At 44.0% G+C, this 24,842-nt stretch overlaps 1 protein-coding gene and 1 long non-coding RNA gene across 7 annotated transcripts in view; one reads left to right on the top strand and one right to left on the bottom strand.

Moving 5' to 3' along the window:
• Positions 1-24,842, bottom strand: part of LOC125447392 (adhesion G protein-coupled receptor E3-like) — a 74,581-nt gene that overhangs the window by 41,979 nt on the left and 7,760 nt on the right. For 2 of the 5 annotated variants that reach the window (XM_059640030.1, XM_059640033.1), the window contains exons 2-6: positions 16,918-17,010; positions 12,577-12,732; positions 11,220-11,387; positions 7,412-7,567; positions 3,611-3,799 (exon numbers count right to left, since the gene is read on the bottom strand). In XM_059640030.1, coding sequence (XP_059496013.1) covers positions 3,611-3,799; positions 7,412-7,567; positions 11,220-11,387; positions 12,577-12,732; positions 16,918-17,010 — 762 coding nt within the window. Of the gene's footprint in view, positions 1-1,372; positions 1,622-2,245; positions 2,878-3,610; positions 3,800-7,411; positions 7,568-11,219; positions 11,388-12,576; positions 12,733-16,917; positions 17,011-24,842 lie in introns of all 5 variants that reach the window. The other 3 variants (XM_059640034.1, XM_059640032.1, XM_048521715.2) reach the window with 3 other exon arrangements.
• Positions 1-24,842, top strand: part of LOC132206349 (uncharacterized) — an 84,907-nt gene that overhangs the window by 58,372 nt on the left and 1,693 nt on the right. The window contains exons 6-7 of one of the 2 annotated variants that reach the window (XR_009442986.1): positions 717-785; positions 22,083-22,444. This is a non-coding gene — a long non-coding RNA (uncharacterized LOC132206349). Of the gene's footprint in view, positions 1-716; positions 786-22,082; positions 22,445-24,842 lie in introns of those variants that run through there. The other variant, XR_009442985.1, reaches the window with a different exon arrangement.

Raw genomic sequence — 24,842 nt, 5'->3', positions numbered from 1 at the left:
GATGGAGACTGAGAGGTCCAGGAGGGTGAGGGATGTGTTGGAGATGGCCCAGGTGAACTGAAGGTTGGGGTGGAAGGTGTTGGTGAAGTGGATGAACTGTTCGAGCTCCTCTGGGGAGCAAGAGGCGGCGCCGATACAGTCATCAATGTACCGGAGGAAGAGGTGGGGTTTGGGGCCTGTGTCGGTGCGGAAGAGGGACTGTTCCATGTAACCTACAAAGTAACCCAAGATGCTTGAGCTAAGGTTTGCTGAAATTTGTTGCTACGTTGCCTGATGAAATCTAAATCCAGTTAATAGCTTTCACATAAAACAACCCTCAGAGGGCTTTTATAGTGTAATGGTAGTGTCGCCCTCTCTGTGCCAGGAAGACTGGGTTCAAATCTCACCTGCTCCAGAGGTATGTCGTAACATCTCTGAACAGGTTAATTACAAATATCTCAATCTAACTGTAATAATGATGACTGTGATCATTTCTTGTTATTTAAAAACCTGTTTGGTTCAATAATGGAGTGCAATCAACCATCTGGCCTAAATGTAACTCCAGGCCCATAGCAATGTGGTTGACTGTCCCAAATGACCCTAACAAACCACATAGTTTAAGGGAAGTTAAAGATGGGCAACAAATGCTGGCCTTGTCGGCAATGGCACAACCTACGAATGAATACAAAAAAAACTCATTCTGACATATTTCCACCTCTGTTATATATTTATTTCAGTTTCCTTTACGTCATGGAGTTGACCAGTTGGTTGGTTCAGAATTGGAGTCACGTGTTTGGCCAGATCAGGTAAGTGAGGTGGGTTTTATTTTCTAAAGGTCATTAATGAACAAGTTGGGTTTTAGGTTAGGCCTGTGAATTATTTCTCTATTGTACTACAGACCCATAAACTCACAAATCAAATGATAGAACTGATTCCCCTGAGATTCTGCCAGAAGCTGCCAGAAATTGTTATTCAGCACAGCCCTGTCATTGATGGTCTCATGCCCAGTGACCGTACTAACTGGTCACAGTGTCAATATTCCTTTAGCATTCTGATCTTTAACTATTCAATGGCAGCAACTCCCTCTGTAGAGCCCTCTCCTGCAGACAGAACATTTGTTTTCCTAATAATAGGACAAGGAGAAGGGAGGGAGGGATGTCTGGTTTGTCCTCATTAATTCAATTCTGATTCTGGTATTATGCAAAGCTAAAGCTTCAGATCAGAAATGAAAGATAGCACCATCTCCAGGCTTGTTGAGGAGTTATATGAATAAAGATTTTCTATTCCTCCTTACCATGCATTAATTAAACCCCAGGTAAACTCAATAGACTGACTATGGTAAGTGATGTACACAGAATAGGAAGCTTTGATCAGTTCAGCGTGTTCCTATTACCAAAGACATGGGCAGGAGTGTGTCCAACCTCAGGGTCAGGTAAGTCGCCATTAACAGGAGCAGGCGTGAGTCCATTAACAGGAGCAGGCGTGAGTCCATTAACAGGAACAGGCGTGATTCCATTAACAGGAGCAGCTGTGAGTCCATTAGCAGGAACAGGTGTGAGTCCATTAACAGGAGCAGGCGTGAGTCCATTAACAGGAACAGGTGTGAGTCCATTAACAGGAGCAGGCGTGAGTCCATTAACAGAAACAGGTGTAATTCCATTAACAGGAGCAGGTGTGAGTCCATTAGCAGGAGCAAGCATGAGTCCCTTAGCAAGAGCAGGCGTGAGTCCCTTAGCAGGAGCAGGCGTGAGTCCATTAACAGGAGCAGGCGTGAGTCCATTAACAGAAACAGGTGTAATTCCATTAACAGGAGCAGGTGTGAGTCTATTAGCAGGAGCAAGCATGAGTCCCTTAGCAAGAGCAGGCGTGAGTCCATTAGCAGGAGCAGGCGTGAGTCCATTAACAGGAGCAGGTGTGATTCCATTAACAGGAGCAGCTGTGAGTCCATTAGCAGGAACAGGTGTGAGTCCATTAACAGGAGCAGGCGTAAGTCCATTAACTGGAGCAGGCGTGAGTCCATTAACAGGAACAGGTGTGAGTCCATTAACAGGAGCAGGCGTGAGTCCATTAACAGAAACAGGTGTAATTCCATTAACAGGAGCAGGTGTGAGTCCATTAGCAGGAGCAAGCATGAGTCCCTTAGCAAGAGCAGGCGTGAGTCCCTTAGCAGGAGCAGGCGTGAGTCCATTAGCAGGAGCAGCTGTGAGTCCATTAGCAGGAGCAGGCATGAGTCCATTAGCAGGAGCAGGCGTGAGTCCATTAGCAGGAGCAGGCATGAGTCCATTAACAGGAGCAGGCGTGAGTCCATTAACAGGAACAGGCGTGATTCCATTAACAGGAGCAGCTGTGAGTCCATTAGCAGGAACAGGTGTGAGTCCATTAACAGGAGCAGGCGTGAGTCCATTAACAGGAACAGGTGTGAGTCCATTAACAGGAGCAGGCGTGAGTCCATTAACAGAAACAGGTGTAATTCCATTAACAGGAGCAGGTGTGAGTCCATTAGCAGGAGCAAGCATGAGTCCCTTAGCAAGAGCAGGCGTGAGTCCCTTAGCAGGAGCAGGCGTGAGTCCATTAACAGGAGCAGGCGTGAGTCCATTAACAGAAACAGGTGTAATTCCATTAACAGGAGCAGGTGTGAGTCCATTAGCAGGAGCAAGCATGAGTCCCTTAGCAAGAGCAGGCGTGAGTCCATTAGCAGGAGCAGGCGTGAGTCCATTAACAGGAGCAGGTGTGATTCCATTAACAGGAGCAGCTGTGAGTCCATTAGCAGGAACAGGTGTGAGTCCATTAACAGGAGCAGGCGTAAGTCCATTAACTGGAGCAGGCGTGAGTCCATTAACAGGAACAGGTGTGAGTCCATTAACAGGAGCAGGCGTGAGTCCATTAACAGAAACAGGTGTAATTCCATTAACAGGAGCAGGTGTGAGTCCATTAGCAGGAGCAAGCATGAGTCCCTTAGCAAGAGCAGGCGTGAGTCCCTTAGCAGGAGCAGGCGTGAGTCCATTAGCAGGAGCAGCTGTGAGTCCATTAGCAGGAGCAGGCATGAGTCCATTAGCAGGAGCAGGCGTGAGTCCATTAGCAGGAGCAGGCATGAGTCCATTAGCAGGAGCAGCTGTGAGTCCCTTAGCAAGAGCAGGCGTGAGTCCATTAACAGGAGCAGGCGTGAGTCCATTAACAGGAGCAGGCGTGAGTCCATTAGCAGGAGCAAGCGTGAGTCCCTTAGCAAGAGCAGGCGTGAGTCCCTTAGCAGGAGCAGGCGTGAGTCCATTAGCAGGAGCAGGCGTGAGTCCATTAGCAGGAGCAGGCGTGAGTCCATTAGCAGGAGCAAGCGTGAGTCCCTTAGCAGGAGCAGGCGTGAGTCCCTTAGCAGGAGCAGGCGTGAGTCCCTTAGCAGGAGCAGGCGTGAGTCCATTAGCAGGAGCAGGCGTGAGTCCATTAGCAGGAGCAAGCGTGAGTCCCTTAGCAGGAGCAGGCGTGAGTCCCTTAGCAGGAGCAGGCGTGAGTCCATTAGCAGGAGCAGGCGTGAGTCCATTAGCTGGAGCAGGCGTGAGTTCATTAACAGAGGCAGGCATGTCTTCATTAAGAGGAGTAGACACCATTCCATTAACAGGAGCAGATGTGCTTCTATTACCAGAGGTAGGTGTGTCTCCATTAACAGAAGGTATTGTTCTGTGAACAGGTTCGGCAGTGTCTCTATTCACAGGAGGAAGTGTAATTCCTTGAACAGGCGCTGATCTGTTTTCATTACCAGGCACTGGTATAGCCCCACTGTGGCGTAACTCCCGCTCTCTGAAACTTGAATATTCACCAAGTGAAAGCTCTGTGGAATTTGAAAATGGAAAAGTTATATCCAAGTTTTGGATTTACTCACAGATACCAAGGTGTGGAGCTGGATGAACACAGCAGGCCAACAGCATCTTAGGAGCAGGAAAGCTGACGTTTCGGGCCTCGACCCGACCGAAACGCCAGCTTTCCTGCTCCTAAGATGCTGCTTGGCCTGCTGTGTTCATCCAGCTCCATACTTTGTTATCTCGGATTCTCCAGCACCTGCAGTTCCTATTATCTTTGGATTTACACACCCAATTTTATCACCATGGCTAACTCAGTCTTATTAGAAAATGTAATAAAATGTGAGGCTGGATGAACACAGCAGGCCAAGCAGCATCTCAGGAGCACAAAAGCTGACGTTTCGGGCCTAGACCCTTCATCAGAGAGGGGGATGGGGGGAGGGAACTGGAATAAATAGGGAGAGAGGGGGAGGCGGACCGAAGATGGAGAGTAAAGAAGATAGGTGGAGAGGGTGTAGGTGGGGAGGTAGGGAGGGGATAGGTCAGTCCAGGGAAGACGGACAGGTCACGGAGGTGGGATGAGGTTAGTAGGTAGCTGGGGGTGCGGCTTGGGGTGGGAGGAAGGGATGGGTGAGAGGAAGAACCGGTTAGGGAGGCAGAGACAGGTTGGACTGGTTTTGGGATGCAGTGGGTGGGGGGGAAGAGCTGGGCTGGTTGTGTGGTGCAGTGGGGGGAGGGGACGAACTGGGCTGGTTTAGGGATGCAGTAGGGGAAGGGGAGATTTTGAAACTGGTGAAGTCCACATTGATACCATATGGCTGCAGGGTTCCCAGGCGGAATATGAGTTGCTGTTCCTGCAACCTTCGGGTGGCATCATTGTGGCAGTGCAGGAGGCCCATGATGGACATGTCATCAAGAGAATGGGAGGGGGAGTGGAAATGGTTTGCGACTGGGAGGTGCAGTTGTTTGTTGCGAACTGAGCGGAGGTGTTCTGCAAAGCGGTCCCCAAGCCTCCGCTTGGTTTCCCCAATGTAGAGGAAGCCGCACCGGGTACAGTGGATGCAGTATACCACATTGGCAGATGTGCAGGTGAACCTCTGCTTAATGTGGAATGTCATCTTGGGGCCTGGGATGGGGGTGAGGGAGGAGGTGTGGGGACCCTTCCTCCCACCCCAAGCCGCACCCCCAGCTACCTACTAACCTCATCCCACCTCCGTGACCTGTCCGTCTTCCCTGGACTGACCTATCCCCTCCCTACCTCCCCGTCTACACCCTCTCCACCTATCTTCTTTACTCTCCATCTTCGGTCCGCCTCCCCCTCTCTCCCTATTTATTCCAGTTCCCTCCCCCCATCCCCCTCTCTGATGAAGGGTCTAGGCCCGAAACGTCAGCTTTTGTGCTCCTGAGATGCTGCTTGGCCTGCTGTGTTCATCCAGCCTCACATTTTATTATCTTGGAATCTCCAGCATCTGCAGTTCCCATTATCTCTGATATTATTAGAAAATGTGATGCTTTAAATAAGATTAAGTTCTCGAGACCAGTTAAAAAAGTTGTAACAACACCGGATTAAGTCAGGGAATGATCCAATTGACATTGACATGAAATATTGGTCAAAACTGATCCAATCTCTGCCAAACACAGGTGCAGAATTGTAAGGAGACAACACAAAACTTGTATCAAGAACTCTGTTGCTTTCTGATCTAGTGTATTGTGTCTAGGACCACACTTTGGCAAACATCTGAAGTAATTGGCGTGAGTGCAGAAAATGGTCATTAGGATGGTTCTAGAAATAAGGGACTTGGGCTGCATCAATAGATTTGAGAGGTTAGGGTCGATCTCCTTGGAGAAGATGAGGCTGAGAGGAGTTTTCCAATTCCTGAGAGGCCTAGACAGAATAAATATGGAGAAACTGAGGGAATTAGAAACCAAAGTGCAACAGTTTTAAGATAATTGGCAAAAGACCTTTGTGACCTTTCGGGAAAATGTTCTCACCCAGCAAGTGGTTGGGATCTGGAATGCATGACCTGAGAGTGCGGTGGAAGTATTTAAGAGGGAATTAACTTCTTGAGTGAAAAAGGTAGGGTATAGAGAGTAACTGAAGAAGGCACAAGCTAATTCGCTCCTTTGCAGAACCAGCAGAAATGATGAATCAAAAGGTTTTCCTCTGGGCTGTAAGCATTCTGTACTGTAAATCATAATCACTGGAGCTAATATTAATCAAATTATTTGAAGCAGTAGGAAAATTTAGCTGAAGATCTAAAGGTACAATTTCTTTTTCAAATGCTTATCCAGTGCTCTTTCTTTTCATTCATTCATGGGATGAGGGTGCCACTAGCTGGGCCAGTGTTTACTGCCCATCCCTACTTGCCCAGAGGGCAGTTAAAAGTCAACCACATTGCTGTGGGTCTGGAGTCACATGAAGGCCAGACTTGATTGGGATGGTATTTTCCATCTGTAAATGATATGAGTGAACCAATTGGGTTTTATCGAACAATCGAGAATGGATTAATGGTCATTAGGTTCTTAATTCCAGACGTTTTTGTGGAAGTTCTTTTTGGATATGCTTCTCCACTCTCTTAAACCTTCCAGATATAACATCGCACTGCATTAAAATGTTTTTCCTCTTCTTTGGTTCACACATCTATAACCTCTGATCAATGACCCTTCTGCCACTTGAAACAGTTGTCTCTAACCACTCTGTCAAAACCCTTCAATATTTTGAACATCACTATTAAATCTCCCTTGAGCCTGCCAATCTCTTCTTGTCATAAGGGAATAATGTCAGCTCCTCCATGAAAAGGAAACATTTAATGTTTCTTAGATAACAAAGTGTGAAGCTGGATGAACACAGCAGGCCAAGCAGCATCTCAGGAGCACAAAAGCTGACATTTCGGGCCTAGACCCTTCATCAGAGAGCCTCTCTGATGAAGGGTCTAGGCCCGAAACGTCAGCTTTTGTGCTCCTGAGATGCTGCTTGGCCTGCTGTGTTCATCCAGCTTCACACTTTGTTATCTTGGATTCTCCAGCATCTGCAATTCCTATTATCTCTGATCACAATTAATGTTTCTTGTCTGGTATGAGTCTCCTTCAAAATTAAGATAGGGTTGGGGTTGGCATTGGTTCTGAAGAAGAGTCATATTGGACTCGAAATCTTAACTCTGTTTTTCTCTCTACGGATGCTGCCAGACCTGCTGAGCTTCTCCAGCATTTACTGTTTTTCTTTTTAATATTATTTCAGATGTCCACCATCCATAGGATTTTGCTTTTGAATATTATCTTCCCTTGTCTCTATCTCTAATTAAAGTCTCTCGCCCCCTGCAAGATCAAGATGCTTCAAAGGTTCCAAGGTGTAGGAGATCCTGAGGCAAAAATTCAGTGTGAAACAACTCAATAAGCTCAAGGGGATGAGATGAGCAGGAACAATGTGTAGAATAGTAAGGTCAAAAATCACAAAACACCAGGTTATAGTTATAGTCCAACTGTTTTATTTGAAAACACAAGTTTTCAGAGCTCAGCTCCTTCCTCCAGAAGCTTGCGTTTCAAATAAACCTGTTGGACTATAACGTGGTGTCATGTGACTTTTGACCTTGTCTATCCCGGTTAAAAACATTGCCACCTCCACATCATTGAATAGCAAGTTTCACCTTGATGCTGATCTTTAGATAAATTAGAGGAATCATTCACTCCTGAAGCTTCAAATGCCTGGTTACTGGAGCAGTTGTAACTTGCTACTGTGTTGTGACAAGTTCCATTCGGTCCACATAATTCATTACTGTTCTTGTCAACACAGTTATTAATGCCTGAAATAAATCAGAAATTAAAATGGAATTTTGCTGTTACAAAATCATACAAAATGCTTTGAGCGCAGAAACGGTTGATTTGGCCCAACATCTAACTCTATCTAACCTTATGAATATTTTAACTATATAAACATCGCTTTCTCCCTCATGTACCGATCTAACGTCACCTAAAGCATTTCTACATTCTTTTTGCTTTTGACTACTGCCTATGGTAGTTTGCTTCACACTGTGACTGCTCTCTGAATTTATTATTGATGACACATCCGAAAAGATCATTCAATGACCAAGCCAATTCTGGAGAAAAGAATTGCAAATAACATATTAATATTAAATACCATATGCTTACGCCCTTTAGTTTGAGCTCTCCCGCAAGCAAAAGCATCCTCTCCATGTCTATCCTTTCATAATTTTAAAAACTTCTGTCATTTTACAGTCTTCTCCGTTCCAGTGAAAAAGAACACAAGTAGGTTCCACCTTTATTGATGGGACCAACCTCTCATATTGTCTTCAGACTAGTAAGTCTCCTGTGCATGTTCTTCAATGTTACCTCCTTTTATAGTACGGATGATATTTCCACAAGTTTTCAAGGTCTATCTGTTCAACCCACCCATTGCCCACCCACGACCTTAGCACCCGATTTGGAGCGACCTCTCTGAACAACGAGTAAGGACTCAGGGACACTTGTGCGAGAGGCACATCTTTCCCCCTTGCTGGAGAGCAGGCTTTGAGCATCCACAGCAAGTGCTTGCTCGGGACAAACCCACCTGCAGCACTGGTCAGTTGTAGTAACAACGCCTTATGCACTTGTGGAGAGACACCAACAAAATATTGTACATTACCGAGGTGTGCCCCTCTCCAGGCAAAGTGGTGAATGCATCGCCTTAAAATCAGAAAATGAACAGCAGGTTGAAATAAATCACTCATTCGCAGAATACGAGTGTCCTGGGATTATTGACACTTGTTGTCCATCTCTGATGGCTCTTGAGAAGGTGGCGGTGAGCATCCTCTTGAAGCACTGCAGCCCAAGCTGCAATATTCATGGCAAATGAATAGAATATGACAGAATTATGGCGTTTAAGGAGGCCATTTGGCCCCTCATGTCTTGAATGAACATTGTGAATGATTACAATTCCGCTGTCTTTTCCCTGTACCTCCAGACATTGTATCTATTCAAACAAAATACATGCATTCTTGAATGCCTCAACTGAATCTGCCCCCATGACATTTCCAGGCAGTGTATTCTAACTACCCTGACTGCTTGTTGAGTGAAAAACGTTATTTTTTTCATCATACCGCATTTGTTATGCTTGCAAATCACTTTAGATCTGTGCCATCTCAATCTCTCCAATCCATCCACATAACCAAAGTTACTCATCCTCTGTGCTCTCTACAATGTGTTCTCAACCTTCCTGCAGTGTGGTGCCCAGACTGATCACAATCCTCAAACTTGAATGAGTGTCTTGTATAAATGAAGCATAATCTCCTCTCTCTTTGTGACCCCTTAAATAAATCTTAGGGTACTATATGCTTTATTTACTGCTCTCTCCACTTGCCCTTTAATCTTCAAAGATCTGTGGGCATATACACCTAGGTCCCTTTGCTCTACACTTCATTAACGTATCGTATCCCCTGTTTTATACTGTCTGTCCACATCGTTTCTACCATGTATCACCATTCATCTTCATCTCCCATCTATCTGCTCACTCCACCAACTCTTCTGTGTCCTTTTGGAGTTTGACACTTCTCAGTTTAAAATTCTTCTTAGTTTCACAGCATCTGCAAACTTTGAAATTGTTTCCTGCACAACACCTGTAATTTATAAATCAGGAAAAGCAAGGGTCCCTACACCGAGCCCTCGGGAAACTTCACTACAAACCTTCCTCCAGTTTGAAAAATATCTATTGATCATTACTCTCTGTTTTTATAGTCACAGAATTATACAGCATAGAAGCAGACCCATCAACCCAACTCATTCATACTGATCAGGTTTCCCAAACTGAACTAGTCTCATTTGCCTGCATTTGGCCCATACCCATCTAAACCTTTCCTATCCATGTACCTGTCCAAATATCTTTAAATATTATAATTGTCTTGTTGCATACACACACTGCCCTCTGTGTGAAAATGTTGCTTGTCATGACCCTTTAAAATCTTTCCCCTCGCACCCTAAACCTATGCCTGCTAGTTTTGGATTTCTGTATGCTGGGGAAAAGACCTTGGCTTTTATCTTATCTATGCCCCTTATAATTTTGTAAACCTCTATAAGCTCAACCGTCAGGCTCCGATGGTCCAGGGAAAAACTCCACAGCCAGTGCAGCCTCTTCTTATAACTCAAACCTTTCAATCTCGGTAACATCCTTGTAAATCTTTTTTTTGGCCCCTTTCCAGTTTAATAACATCCTTCCTACAGCTGGGCAGCTGGAATTGTATGCAGTACTCCAAATGTGGCCTTACCAATGTCTTGTACAGCTGTAACATGACGTCCTGACTCCTATACTCAGTGCTCTGATTGATGAAGGCGAGTGGGCCAAACACCACCTTCATCACCCTGTCTACCTGTGCCACCACTTTCAAGGAGCTGTGTACTTGCATGCCTTGGTCAGTTAATCTCATTTGCACAGTACTATTGTTCCTTTGACTCCTCTTTAAAAGGTTCCAGCAAGCCAGTCAAACATTGATTTCCCCTTTTGAAATCCATGGTAACTCTTCCTAAACAGCCCATCTGTGTCCAAGTGACTACCAATTCTATCCTGAAAAACTGTTTTCCTAGAAGTTTTACAGCTTCTGAAATTAAGCTGACTGGCTGAGGTTTATCCTGCAGCTTTTTTTTAAATTAAGGGTGCAATGTTTCCAAGTCTCTCGTGCTCTGGTACCCCTCTGAATCTAGAACAGACTGAAATGCATGGCCCTTGTAACCTGTAATTTCCATTCTCGCTTCATTCATTATTGTTAGATACATCTCATATAGGCTTGGTGCATTGTCAACTTTAAGTATATAGCCTGTCCAACTGTTCCCCCTTATCAAATGTGAACCCTCCTAGTGATAAAGCTTCCTCCTCTATCACCATGGCTTGGGTAACATTTGCCTCCTTGGTGAAGACAACTGCAGAGTATTAATTTGATACTTCAGCCATTCTTTTTTGCCTTTAAGTGTAAATCACCTTTTTACTCCCTAATTAGTTCCACTCCTTCTTTTGTCACATTTAGACTTTGCAATTTTTCTTGATGTTGGCTACCAGTCTTTACGCATGATCCCTCTTTGCTTCTGTAATATGCTTTATCGCCTCCCCCGAATGCTCTGTATTCCTCTTGGTTCACAATTGTATTTTCTACCAGATTCATGTCATCTGCCAACATGCGCCTTTTGGGCTTTTCCCTAACGTGGCAGTAACCTGGTCATCTCTCTCCCAAACACGACAGGATGTATAGGTGAGCGAAATGAACATGTGAATAGTAAAGGCTGCCTTTATGGATTTGAGCATTGTTGTGGGTATTAATGGGACTGTACTTTACTTCTGACTGTGTCACACCAGAATTGGGATTGCCTTGTCCTGTGGCGAGATGTCAACATGAAAATTTCTACCTCTAGGAAACTTGATCAAGCTGGTGAGTTTACATGTGAGATAAATCATTCAAACGATATGATTCTTACCAGAACAGTCTGCCTTCCGCGCAGAGGTCATTTCATTGGCATGGGGCGCAAATTCCTCATTGCACAAGCAGTGATTTCTGACAAATAGTTTGAGCTGTGCAATGTAGCACTGTATGTCCCCGTCACAATCTCCATCAAAAGGCGACTCGTCTATATCACAATCACCATCTGTAAAAAAGGGAATCAACAAAATGTCCTCTTTCTCTTCAACCCATTGTAGACACACTCTGAGCACTATCAGCTGGCCTTCCATGTCCCTTGCTATCTCTGCAGCTAATTTTTATAAGCTGTTGCTTTTAACCAAAAGTTCAGAGATTTTATAATTTCCAAGAGCCCATGTCCAATAGTGCATCATTTTCAGTTAGACATTTTCCAAAACATAATCTCAGATTGTTTGCTCCTCTACACCCTCGATGCTACAGTTTTTGATAAAGGGTCGAGGCCCGAAACATCAGCTTTTGTGCTCCTAAGATGCTACTTGTCCTGCTGTGTTCATCCAGCCCCACACTTTGTTATATTGGATTCTCCAGCATCTGCAGTTCCCATTATCTCTTGCTACATTGTCCCTGTGTTATGTTTAGGTAGTTAAGACCTCAATTATAACCACTCTGTAATGCTGGTTTCTCTCTGTAATTGGCTTGCAGAGTTGTCCCTTTATATGACCAGATCATCTTTTGTTTAGTGATGTTCAGTTGCTGTGAAGCATTGGATAATTTCCTCTGCTCTCTGTCCAAATGTGCCATATGATCTTTTAGATTCACCATGCGGGCAGACTGAGTCTCAGTTTAGGATCCCATCCAGCTGTCAGCACATTTGATAGATTGGCACTTCCACAGCGCTGCATTGGAATGTCAGTCTGGACTACGAGCTCAAGTTCCTTCTGTAGGGCTTGAATCCATGATGCAAATTGTAAGAGTGCCAGCTGGTGGACTGCTAATATGTTTTACTCACGATGGGACAGAAATCTCTGTGCACTGTGGCTTAAAGGACTTTCTATTTAATGTTCCAAAACAACCCTGTGTTGACTTTGAATCTCAGAGCCAGATCAAGACGACATGTGCGTTTTGGACAAACAACATTTCCCTCATTTGGCAATAGCCTGGTCATCACATTCCCAAATACTCCAGGATGCATCGGTGAGTGAAACGCGTGTGTGAATAGTAAGGGCTATCTTTATGGATTTGAGCACTGATGCCGGTTGTCGGCACTGTACTTTATTTCTGACGGTGTCACACCAGAATCGGTATTGTCTTGCACTGTGACTAGGTGCCAACATGAAAATTTCCATGTCTAGGAAACTTAATCAAGCTGCTGAGTCTACACATGAAATAAATCATTCAAATGATATGATTCTTACCGAAACAGTCTGTCTTCCGATCAGAAACGGTGGATACAAATCTATCATTACAGTTGCAGTGATTTCTGACAAATAGCATGAACTGTGAAACCTGGCAGTCCATGTTCTCACCACAATCTCCGAAAAGGGATGACTCATCGATATTGCAATCGCCATCTGCAACAAAGCATATGAACAAAACGTCCCCTTTCTCTTCAATCCATTGTATACACACTTGAGTGCCATCAGCTGGCATGTCGCAAGAGGCTGGGTGCAAAGCCTTCCCCATGCCTGGGTACCTCCACAGCTGTTGCTTTTCACCAATAAGTCAGAGACTTTTTCATTTGTGAACCAATCACTCTATGTCTCTTGCAAGCAAGTTTAAGTGTGGCCTGCTATGGGAAGGATGTTATTAAATTGGACAAGGATGTTAGCAAAAGTTGAGGGTTTGAGACATTTGGAGACTCTGGGACATTTTTTGTCCCCGAAACATTGGAAGCTGAGGAGTGACCTTATAGAGGTTTATAAAATGATGAGGGGCATAGATAGGATGAATAGCCAAGGACTTTTCCACAAGGTAGGGGAGCCTAAAACTAGAGGGCATAGGTTTAAGGTGAGAGCAGAAAGATTTAAAAGGCACTTGAGGGGCAACTTTTTCATGCTGTTTGTACTGTGGGTATGGAATGAGCTGCTAGAGGAAGTGGTGGGTGCAGGTACAGTTAAGGCATTTCAAAGACACTTGGATAAGCACATGAATAGGGAAGATGCAGTGTGATACGGGCCAAATGCAGGCAAATGGGACTACTTCAGTTTAGGATATCTGGCCGGCATGGATGACTTGAGCCAAAGGGCCTGTTTCTGGGCTGTACGACTCTACAACTCTAAAAAGATTATTTCAGCAAACTGGAGCCCAATGTTGTCTTTATTCACTCTACCGATGTTTTTCTGATTGTCTATGTCTGTCTGCATCTATGTGTAGGAGAGTTACATAAGGTGATTAGAGCTTTAAGAAGTAGAGTTAAATGTCAACAGTTCATTGTTGCTTATTTGTAGTGAGATTTTTGAAATTGTAATAGAAATTTGTAATAGATAGTAAATCTTGTGAAGTAGACAGACTAATGTTTACTATTTGCCTTTTTTTAAACTGCCATGAGAATTTTGGGAATCTTTGAGTATTCTGATTAAATTTTTAACTTTTGAGAGAACTTCAGGGATAACAGAGCTTGTTTTCCCGCATGCTGTCCAAGTGAGGCATCTGAGATCTACCTTAAAACCTCAACTTGAGGAAATATTTGACAACCTGACTGCAATCTCACTTCATTTGGAATGGTAACAACTTGCTTTAGATAATTGCTGCTGTGCGGCCTGTTGGGACGCTCTTGCCTCATTAACAGTGCTACCCAAATGCAAATTGCTTTTTGTACAGCACAGACTTGAGACCTACATCCCAATATGGAGACAATGCTGGATTTTCAGAGGCCCTGAGGCATCAAACCATGCTTCCATCTGACCTCCAACAGGACTGAAGAGGAAAGTAAGGTGGATTGTGGAAGGCACACCACCCCCAGAGACATGATGTCCAGCAAAGGACCTTAAGGACCCAGAAGGGCCCAAGAGAAGGCAGGAGCTCTTTGCCCCTTGGCAGAAAACAAGGCCCCCAAGATGGGATCAGCAATGGAGGAGAAGAGGCCTGCTTTACCTGCTGCCTTTAGGACTTTCTCTCTCTCTACTTTGAGCTAATGCTCAGAAGACTGTCCAGGCATTGGTATACACATGGGACTAAATAAGGCCATGTTCTACACCCATCACCAGGGGTGGGCAGGAGGAACGAATCAAGGCTGGGGCTGGTAAAGTCTGATGTAGGCCTGGCTACCCATTTTTATGTAATTTCCTAAAACCTGCTTATTATTTTACATTTTTAACATTTATTGTGTAGCCATTAGCAATGTTTCTCTCACCACGGATTCTGCTAGTCCTGCTGAGTTCCTGCAGCACTTTTCATTTCTATTTCGGCCCTGACTTGATGAGCCAAAATAACCTCCATGTATGCTACAACTGTTCTCTGATTCAATATTTGAATCTTCAATGCAATGTTACTCTTTCCCAAGCACCTCAACCATTCTGAGATCAATCTCTCCCTTTGTGATGAATCAGAACTGTTTCCCGCATGCGATGACCATGTCACACATAATAATGATGTTAACATCTATAACCTTATTGAGAACGTGTAATGCTCACTGTCCTGGCTCTTCACTTGTATTGCCCTCAAATGCAAAGTAAGAGGGTGAGATAACTGTACAGATGTCGGTATCCCATCATCAAGTCACCCTTCATTTACACAGTACATGAGCTCTGATCTGCCGGCTCAGAGCCAGTCTCTGGACTGAGGACACTCCCTGAATCTCCTGGCTATTGTCAGCCAGGGCTCCCTGATTGGCCCCGGTTCACAACCCCAATCAAGGATCTCGTACTTAATGGGATCTACCTGGCCCTCGTTCCAATCAATACAGAGGCAAAATTAGCCTAGCATTTTCTAAATGGAAAAGTAGAAAATTATTTGTAACTTTCAACACAGTTTTGGAAGTTAAAGGTTATAGAATCAAGGCAAGTTGATGGAGATAACATGTAGATTATCCAAGATCCAGTTGAATGGCAGAATGAGCATGGGGCCTTGAACTACAGGCTTCATGTTCATTCTGCCATTCAACTATATCATGGATAATCTACATGTTTACCCCATTGACTTACCTTGATTCTGTAACCATTAATTAACAAAGACTAGTGCTGCCAATTTTGAAATTATCAATTCGCCCTGAACCTCTACAGCTGTCAGAACTCCAGATTTGCAGTCACCCCCACATATGGAGAGGTGCTTCCTGACATTATTCCTGAAAATTCTGAGGAAAGATCACTGGACATGAAAGGTTAACTCTGATTTCTCTCCATGGATGCTGCCAGACCTGCTGAGCTTTTGCAGCAATGTCTGTTTTAGTTTCATTATCCCCCAAAAGGCCCGGCTCAAATTTTCATTTTTTTTTCTTTATTTTGCATTCTCTCTATTGTCTCTTCATTGAAGGGGATGACCATTGTCTAAAACCTATCTGTCAAACTACAACAGGCTTCATTCAGATCTCAGACTCAGTGTTACCTCAGAATATTTTCTCCCTGCAAGAGTTAAAAATGCCTTTGCGATTGCCCTTGCACGGTAACTCCCATTTGATGTGAGATGTCAAATTCCAATGGGTTCACGTTTCATTTTTTCTGTCAGCAAAGATCATGCAGAATGGATTGAGAGCCTTTTGTATGAACTTATAGATTTCCTAAACAGATAAAATATACTCTTGCGAAAAAAAAAGGAATGTTAGATAGCTCTGTGGTGTTTCGGTGTGAGTGTGGAAGTCTGCTAACCGATCAATGCTGAGTGTGCTTGATTGATTAAGCCTGGGTGTGGGCTTGGAACATAGTGGACAGACGCCACAGAGGGCTGTTAGAAGCGAGAGTTGGAATAGGCACGAGTGAAGGTATTTGATGATTATAGAGATACCTTTGAATACTTGCAAATAAACCTATTGTTCATTGAGAAACTAAATCTCGTCTCTGGAATGTTCTGAAATATACAAGACCCTCAATTGAATCACTCTGCTACACTCGAAGGTATGAAAGCCTCACCTGAGCAACATATCCTTGTAATTTAACTGTGTCAATCTTTAACCCTTTCATCCAGGGTTTCAATTTTTCAAGAATGGGAATTATTTTCTTAAGTGCAGAGAAGGAAGATGCACAGACAGTGAATGCAATTGTATTGCATCTGTACCCTACTTTTAAGTACACGTAGATTTGTTTACAGTATGCAAACCTCGTTCCCAGACAACACTGAAGGTGTTATGTATTTAGTAAGAATTTGCTGGTTGCAGTTTCCCTTGGTAATAAACAAATTTAGTAATGAGTTCTTACAGAATGGTGGTAATGTCCTTACCCCTGGAGCAGGAAGCCTGGGTTCAAGTCTAAGAGATGTCTAACAACATTTCTGAACAGGTTGATTATAAAAATAACACTTATTGCCGAAGATCCTCTTGTAGCACAGTTCTTACTCCTAGACCAAGAGGCGCAGGTTCAAGTCTCACCTGCTCCAAGAACAACAATGTGCAATAACACCTCTGAACATGTTGAGTAGAAACATAGGTTAAATAAAAAAAAACAATAAAACATTGTGTTCTTGAGGCACAGTACTAGTGTCCCTACGTCTAGACCAGGATCATGTCCCACTTGCTCCAGAGGTGTGTAACAACACCTCTGAACAGGTTGGTTAGAAAAGCGTAAGACTAACTCGATAAGAAACGGAAGTTCTGGAGTGGAACTCACCAATGCAATCTGGGTTCCTCATTAAGTTGGGTTCCTGTGGACAGGGTTGAGTTGTAACTAGCGACAAGACCGCAAGAGAACGAAGGTAAAGTGCTGTCAAAAATAGAAAGTAATTCATTGAAGATTTTGAAGAAGAATTTTATTCTTGATCAGAGCTTGAGGATGTGCGTTGTCTTTTAGTTAATGTTGAAATTTTAAAATTCTCACCTTTATTCTGAATTCCAACTTGGCCTTGCCTTCATTGAATCATCCACTTTGGATAAACTGCAAGTTACCATTGGCCAGAAACTGAATTGGATGAACCATATAAATTCTGTGGCTACAACAGCAAGTCAGTGGCTATGAATCCTGCAGCGGGTGATTCACCTCCTAACCACCTGTCCCCACCTCACCAGCCATTTCTAATGCTTAGGTCATGAATGTGACTGGAAGAGATCAGCTCCAATAACATTCATGAATTAACTATATTGCTATCGATCTGGAGTCATGTTAATCCTGACTTGCTTCCATAAGGGACATTCATGAACCAGATGCTTTTTTTTGTGAGAATGGATAACATTAGGCTAACTTGTTAAAAACAAAACAGATCTTCTGTTGAATTCCAATGTCACCATTGGCATCGTGAAACTTGAACCAAAACATTAGCTGACGGTTCCAGATCACTAATCCATTGATATTCCTTTATGTTACTGCCTCCCCTCACAACTGGATTAAGTCTCTGTGATCTGAAGTAGGGCATTCGGTAAGGCTGGGGGAATCACTAATCAGAAAGGCTATACGATATCTACTGAAGTAACTTGTCAAATTAACTGGGGTCCACATGAGCAATGTTTGGGGATAAACACAATGGAGTGGGATCTATAATTGGTTGCATTTGGTCTGTGCTAGGTGGTTAAATAACACAGACAGTGTATGATTTGTAGCGAGCCATAGAGAGAGTGAGTCCTACAGCATAGAACCAGACCGTTCGGCCCACCATGTCTACACTTACCAACAAACACCAGACGACCTTGATCCTATTTACTTGCACTTGGTCCATTGTTCACAATACTTTGGCATTTTACATGGACATCCAGATGCTTCTTAAGTGGTATAAGAGTATAGCCTTCACCATTCTGTTGGGGAGCACCATATTTCTACCACCTCTGGATGAAAATAATCTTTCTCAGAACCCTCTACACTACTTGCTCCCACCTTAAATTTATGCCGTCTGGTTTTAGATGCATCTGCCATGGGGAAGAAAGTATTACGATGTATTCTCTCGATACCTCTCAATTTTTATTTACCTCAAACAGAGAATTCACCCCCCCCAACCCCCGTTCCAAGTAAAACAAACCCAGCCTATCCAGCCTCCCCTTATAACTGAGGCTTTCTATCCTGGGCAACATCCTGGTGGATCTGCTCTGTTCCCTCTCCAGTGCAATCACATCCTTGCAATAATGTGGCAGCCAGAACTGCATACAATATGCCATCCGTGGCCTAACCAATATTTTATAAAGTTGTAACCAGACCTCCTTGTTCCAATATTTTCAGTCTGGAGAAACATGCAGTAGTTTTTGTCAAAGTTTGTCCTGAGCAGCTCCATGACACAGGATTCTGTGGTTCCCAGTCTGTTCCTCAGGAAGCATGCTGAGACAAACAGCGACTGCGCCTGGAGGACCATTGGCTCAGTGAAAGATGCTCTTTCGTCTGCCTGAAACATGTGCTCTTCCAGAGCAAGGAGGTGACCCTGATTGAGTGTTGTGGACCGGCACATTCCGAGCTCCAGGACTATGTACTGAGGGACACACTAAAGCTTTGGGCAGCTGCTGCCAAGGCACAGTGGGGAAGGCCGTTGTCTGAGGTCTTCCTGCTGAAGGTAAAAGGGGGTCTGTTCAGTTATCGGACCCTCCCAGTGCCTCAAATATATGTAACAATACACTTGTATAACTAAGAGATTACTTTGGTTTGTTTGTTTGATAGAGTCAAACTCCAGTGTTTGTTTGTTTCCTTCATGTGATGCTGTACAGAACTGAAATGCATTTTTGACTATGAATATAGCATAGTTTTGAAAATTAAAAGAAAATTGTATGTCCTGGCTCATGAAGGTAAGCATTCTGTATGTCTTCTTCACCAGCCTGTCTACCTGGGCTGACACTTTCAGAGATCTATGGACTTATACACCAGGCTCTCTTTGTTCCTGGGTACTCCCTAGGGATCTACCATTCATTGTCTATGTCCTTCCCTGATCAGATGCAAATGCATCATCTTGCACTTATCGGGATTAAATCTTCGTTCCAACTCATGGTTGGGTGTGGCTAATATTGGAGTGTGCAGAAGGTGATGTTCCTATGTACTTGTTGTCCCTGTTGTTTTTTGGATGAGTTGCTGCAGCGCAGCCTGCTACTACTGTGCATCAGTGGTGGAAGGAATGGCAGTTGAAGATGGTGTACGGAGAAACAAATGGTCTACTTTTTTTCTGGATGATGTTCAATTTTTATGAGCATCGTTGGAGCCGCACCCATCCAGGCAGGTGGGGAGTATTCCATCACACTCCTGACGTGTGCTTTGTAGAAACCCGAACATTGCCCAGATCCTGCTGAATGTAGGCATGGACAGCTTTAGTATCCAGCAAACACCTGGCTTGTGCCCTTATGATGAAGATTAAAGTCAAATTTCTATCAAGAATAGGACAACGTAGTTTTGCTGAAATTGCATGCAGACCATGCTCATCAGGACGTAGGTCAGTAGTGCAACTACGAAAGCAAGAACAATGACCAAAGGCAGGATAGTTTCACAGGAATAAAACTAAAATATTTTTGTGACATTAAGAACTATTAACACAAAATCAATCTTTCATGACAGGTGAAAAGTCCAAAGATAGAAACAGAAATATGTTAATGACCTTTCTGAGTATGATTTTGGAAAACTCAAACTGAAAATTCCATGTCTTTCCGCCTTACTAATGACTTCCTTTCTTTTAACCTCTGCAATCTCCTGACTTTTAGAGCTCGAACCTGGTGAATAATTAGCCTGGATTATTTTATTGATTCAATTTCCTTCAGATTCTTGGAAATTCCAGTTAGGTCACAGCACGGAATACTGAACTTCCTAAGGAAACATGGCTAATCTCCCTAACATTCACCTCTAAATGCACTGCTCCCCTGTAGTCCCAGTGGAAGTAATCAACTTTCTGTGTAACCAGAGCAGCACAAATTGAACAGTAACTGGACCCAAGCTCAGGAGTTCATTGCGTAAAAATCCTTTCTTTGAGAAATTTTTTATAAGATGTGGGCATCCCTTGCATGGCTACCATTTGTTGCCTATCCCCCAATTGCCCTCAAACTGAGTGGCGTGTTGGGGTCATTTCAGAGGGCAGTTAACAGACAACCACATTGCTGTGGGTCTGGAATCACACGTAGGCCAGCTACAGATCAGCTGATTTCCTTTCTGAAGGAACATTTGTGATCAAGATGGGTTTTTGCAACATTCAGTGGTAGTTTTATGGTCACCTTGACTGAGACAAGCTTTACAACGCTGGAATGATTGATCTTAAACTTCTGCCGGCTTCTGTCATGGGATTTGAATCCATATCTCCAGAGCATTAAGCCCTACACCTCTGTGCTACTACTCCAGTCACATTACCAGTTATGTCAACATTTCCACATGCTTGTGGTGCCAGGGCTGGGTTATTTTGTTGCCTGAAATCAGTTTCCTCCAAGTGCCATAGAAACATCAAAGGAGGCCACTCAGCCCACCATGCTGGTGCTGGCTCATTGCAAGGATGACCCAGCCAGCCCCATACCGTTTCTCCATTACCTTGCAATTTTATTTTTCGCTTTGCCTGCTTTTTAATCCAATCTTTTTTGAAAGTCACTGCTGCCTTTCAGGTCCCAACAACTTCTAAAGGAATTCCTCCTCAGGTTCTCCGTGCCTTCTTAAATCTGCGTATGCCCTCTGTTTTCCAAACCTCCTACCCTGGTGTGGGTGGAAGCTGCCCTGAATGTGGATGCTGCTAGTTCAAGGCAAGGACCTGTGACAGAGTCACTTATTGTAGGTGTTCACTGTGCTGACCAGGGAAACTCTCATGTTGTTATGGCCTGCCATTGATTTCCTTTGCTCTTTTCAGGGGAAGAGGGTACTACTGACTGGGCCCATCATTTATTTCCCATCCCCAGTTGCCCTGTAGGGCTGGTGGTGAGCTGCCTTCTTGAATCGCTGCAGGCTCTGTGGAATAGGGACAACCACTTTACTGGTCAGGAGGGAGTTATAGACCTGTAGAGTCAGAAGAGGCCCATCGGCCCATTGAGTCTGCACCGACCTATCAACACTAATCCCATTTTCCAGCACTTGGCTTGTAGCCTGGAATATTATGACTTTTCAAGTGCTCATCCAAGTACTTTATAAAGCACTAAACTACCCTCCCAGGCAGTGTATTCCTGACCCCCACCAGCCCCTGGGTGAAATAGGTTTTACATAATGCACTCTAAACTTCCTGCCTTTCTGAAGTTTATGCCCCCCTGTTGTTCACCCTTCAGTTAAGCTGCTGCTGATCCACCCTCTCCATGCCTCTCAAACTCATATAAACCTCAATCAGATTCCCCCTGCATCCCCCCCCATTACACACATGACTGAAGACAAGACGCTGAGGTGGACACTGACTGATGGTGAGGCAGGCACACTTAGACAGGAACATCACATTTTGTGATGTGATATAACTATCTTAAAGAAATAGGCCTCTTTGACCACAATGTACCAACGAACAATCTGACTGGCTGCAATATAGCATTCCATGGCCACAAGGTTTTGAAGTGAGGCTCAAACCCAGAGATTCAGGGCTGAAGGTAGGGACGCTATCCACTACACCTCAGAGTGCGTCACCCATTTTGAACAATGCTAGTAAATATCACCTAATCCTTGCTGTATGGGGAAAAGTCCTGGTTTTAACTCACCGTTCACATTCACAACTGTGGGCCAACGGTATCATAAAGTCACTGTTGTCGATATTGTGGTGAAAAGGAATTTTCGATCAATATATCATACAGAGTTCTATGAGAAAAAAAGGGACTAGCTACGGAGGGAAGGAAAGGAAGAAGGCATTTGGCGAGCACATAGGTTAAACTCATTGTAAATATGTCTTCACATCTGTAAATACATGTTCATTTTGTGAATGCCTGTCTACCCAGAACTGCAATGTTGAGGTTACAGAACCAAGCCATGCCCAATGTGACAGCACCTCTTCACCCAAGGTATGAAGTGAGCAGCTCCTCCACACCAAGCTATGAGACTTCAGAATGACATTGCTATTTTGGCACCTAGAGTGGACCTTTTCATTACCGAATACATTGCTCGTGCATCCCAGCTTGAATGGCCCAGAGTGTCTGAGGCCAGTGTTCCCTCCGTGGGACAATGTGTAAAGTTTGCTCAAGTATAGTGTGCTTAAATGTTTAATGCTATTGCTTCCTGAAGAGCCTCCTAATTCCCTCAGCTGTCATGGACAGAAATGATTATCCGGTGTCCACATTCCACTGTTTCCATTTGTAAGCTCAGTCACATGGAATTTCATGTTGTTCCAGGAATAAAGGGACAGGAAGAAAGTGTCCAGAAACTTTGGTATGCTCCATCATTTAAGTAGCTCATGGCTATAACTCATTCGACAGCACTTTCACCTCTGACTCACATGGTTCTGTAATGAAGGCCCATCCCAAGGCCTGGATACATAAATCAAAGGTAACACATCAATGCAGCACTGAGGTGGTGCAACGCCATCGGAGGCACTATGTGTCAGACACCAAGGTTCCATCTGCGCTTTCTACATCTGTGTAAACAATCCCATGGCTATATTTCAAGGGAGGACAGGAGAGCTCCAGCACTACATGTCTTGGCCAATTTTTATTTCTCAGTCAACATCATAGAAACAGGTTATCTGATTTATTGCATTGCTGTTTTGTGGGAGCTTGCTGCATGCAAATATTTCCCACATTGTCGCAGCGACAGCACTTCAAAAGGCACTTTTGTTGTAAAGTGATGGTCATGAAATATATGAATGTAAGACTTTCTGTCTTAATTTATTTACCTGTCTTGCATCGACAATGCTTAATAACTTTGCCAAACAAAAACCATTCAGTGGACTTTGTCTGGGGAAGAGAATTCCGGATATCCATTACTTGAGTCACCTCAGAACAGATTAGCTCAAATATCTGATTGTGAAAATATTTTAAGCACTACTCACGTGTTCTAGATTCTCTCATGAGAGGGAATATGTTCTTAAATCCTTGGATCAGATCACCTCAATAGATCACCCCTTAATCTGCTTTATTTATTTATTTGTGGGTTAAGGATGTTGTTGAGGAACAAAAACAGAAGTTGCTGGAAAAGCTCAGCAGGTCTGGCAGCATCTGTGAAGGAGAAAACAGAGTTAACGTTTCGAGTCCAGTGACCCTTCCTCAGAACGTCATGGATGCTGCCAGACCTGCTGAGCTTTTCCAGCAACTTTGTTTTTGCTCCTGATTTACAGCATCCGCAGTTCTTTCGGTTTTTATGCATGTTGTTGGTTAGGTCAGCATTTCTTGCCCGTCCCTAGTCGCCCTCGAGAAGGTGGAGGTCAGCTGCCTTCTTGAACTGCTGCAGCCCATCTGCTGTGGGGACACCCACAGTGCCGTTTGGCAGTGGGTTCCAGGATTTTAACCCAGTAACACTGAAAGAACAAGAACATATTTCCAAATCAGGATGGCTTGGAGTGAACTTGTAGTTGTTGGTGTTCCCATGCATCTGTTGCCCTTCCTGTTCTAGATGGTAGCGGCTGTTGGTTTGGAAAGTACTATTTAAGAAGTCTTGGTGAATTTCTGTCGTGCATACTACTGATGCTACAAGCCGTCACTAGTAAGCATTGATAGTGGAGGGAATGAAGGAATAAATGGATGAGGTGCCAATCAAGCAGGCTGCGTGGTATTGAGCTTCTTGAGTGTTGTTAGGGCTGCATTCATCCAGGCAAGTGAGCAGTTTTCCATCACACTCTGACTTGTGTCTTGCAGATGGTGGGGAGGCTTTGAGAGGCAGGAGGTAAGTTACTCGCCACATAATACCTCACCTCTGACCTGCTCTTAGACTTTGGACATAGCAAGAACTGTAGATGCTGGAGTCAGACATAACACAGTGTGGGGTTGGAGGAACACAGCAGGCCGGGCAGCGTCACGTCAACTCTCCCGATTTCCTGATGCTGCCTCCAGTTCCGCACTTTGTTATCTGAGATTTTGGAACCTGTTTTCAAAATTTAACACTTCTAGGTCTAATTAGTTCATGTGCTGCCCCCTCACCCCTCACTCTCCCTGCCCCTCACCCCAACTCTTTGAAACCCAATTCTTTGAACTGAACCCAGTACCTTTACACTTACGAATTCATTGGCGGTGTGTGAGGGATTACTGATCAGTGACCTGAAAGGAAAGCATGTGTGATATTCCCCCTCTCCTCAAGAAATCAAACATGCACTCTCTTTGTCAAATTCATAAGGGTCACTAAAATGCCTCCTGCATTCCCTGACTGCCTTGTGTGGAACTGGCAATCCCACACAAAGACGTCCTTGAATGTTGTTGCTTCGCTCAGTCTTAAACCTCCATACTTCCCCATTTGGAATCGAACCGCCCAATGTATTTTTCTCTCAGGCAAGCTCCTTAGCAGTCATTCAAAACATGGAGGTGACTGTATTTTTAAACTATGATGGCTTATCGCAGGAACATCTGACTCGTGACAAAACAACAAGGAACAATCTCCCACGTAATCAAGGTCTCTCATGGTTTGGGAGGGGCAGGTATTTCTTTACGCAGGTTCAGATTTTGTTTAGGAAAACATATTTCAAACAACAATGAACGGAAACAGGAACTTCCCACCTTCCCTGTTACTTTGTGGAATGCTTTGTTTGTGGACAGAACTACGGTCTGCTTATAGTT

The sequence above is a fragment of the Stegostoma tigrinum genome, chromosome 35 (assembly GCF_030684315.1).
Source record: "Stegostoma tigrinum isolate sSteTig4 chromosome 35, sSteTig4.hap1, whole genome shotgun sequence".
Lineage (NCBI taxonomy): Eukaryota > Metazoa > Chordata > Chondrichthyes > Orectolobiformes > Stegostomatidae > Stegostoma > Stegostoma tigrinum.
Note: the sequence above shows the minus strand (reverse complement) of the source record. Positions and strands in the feature narration are given on the sequence as shown.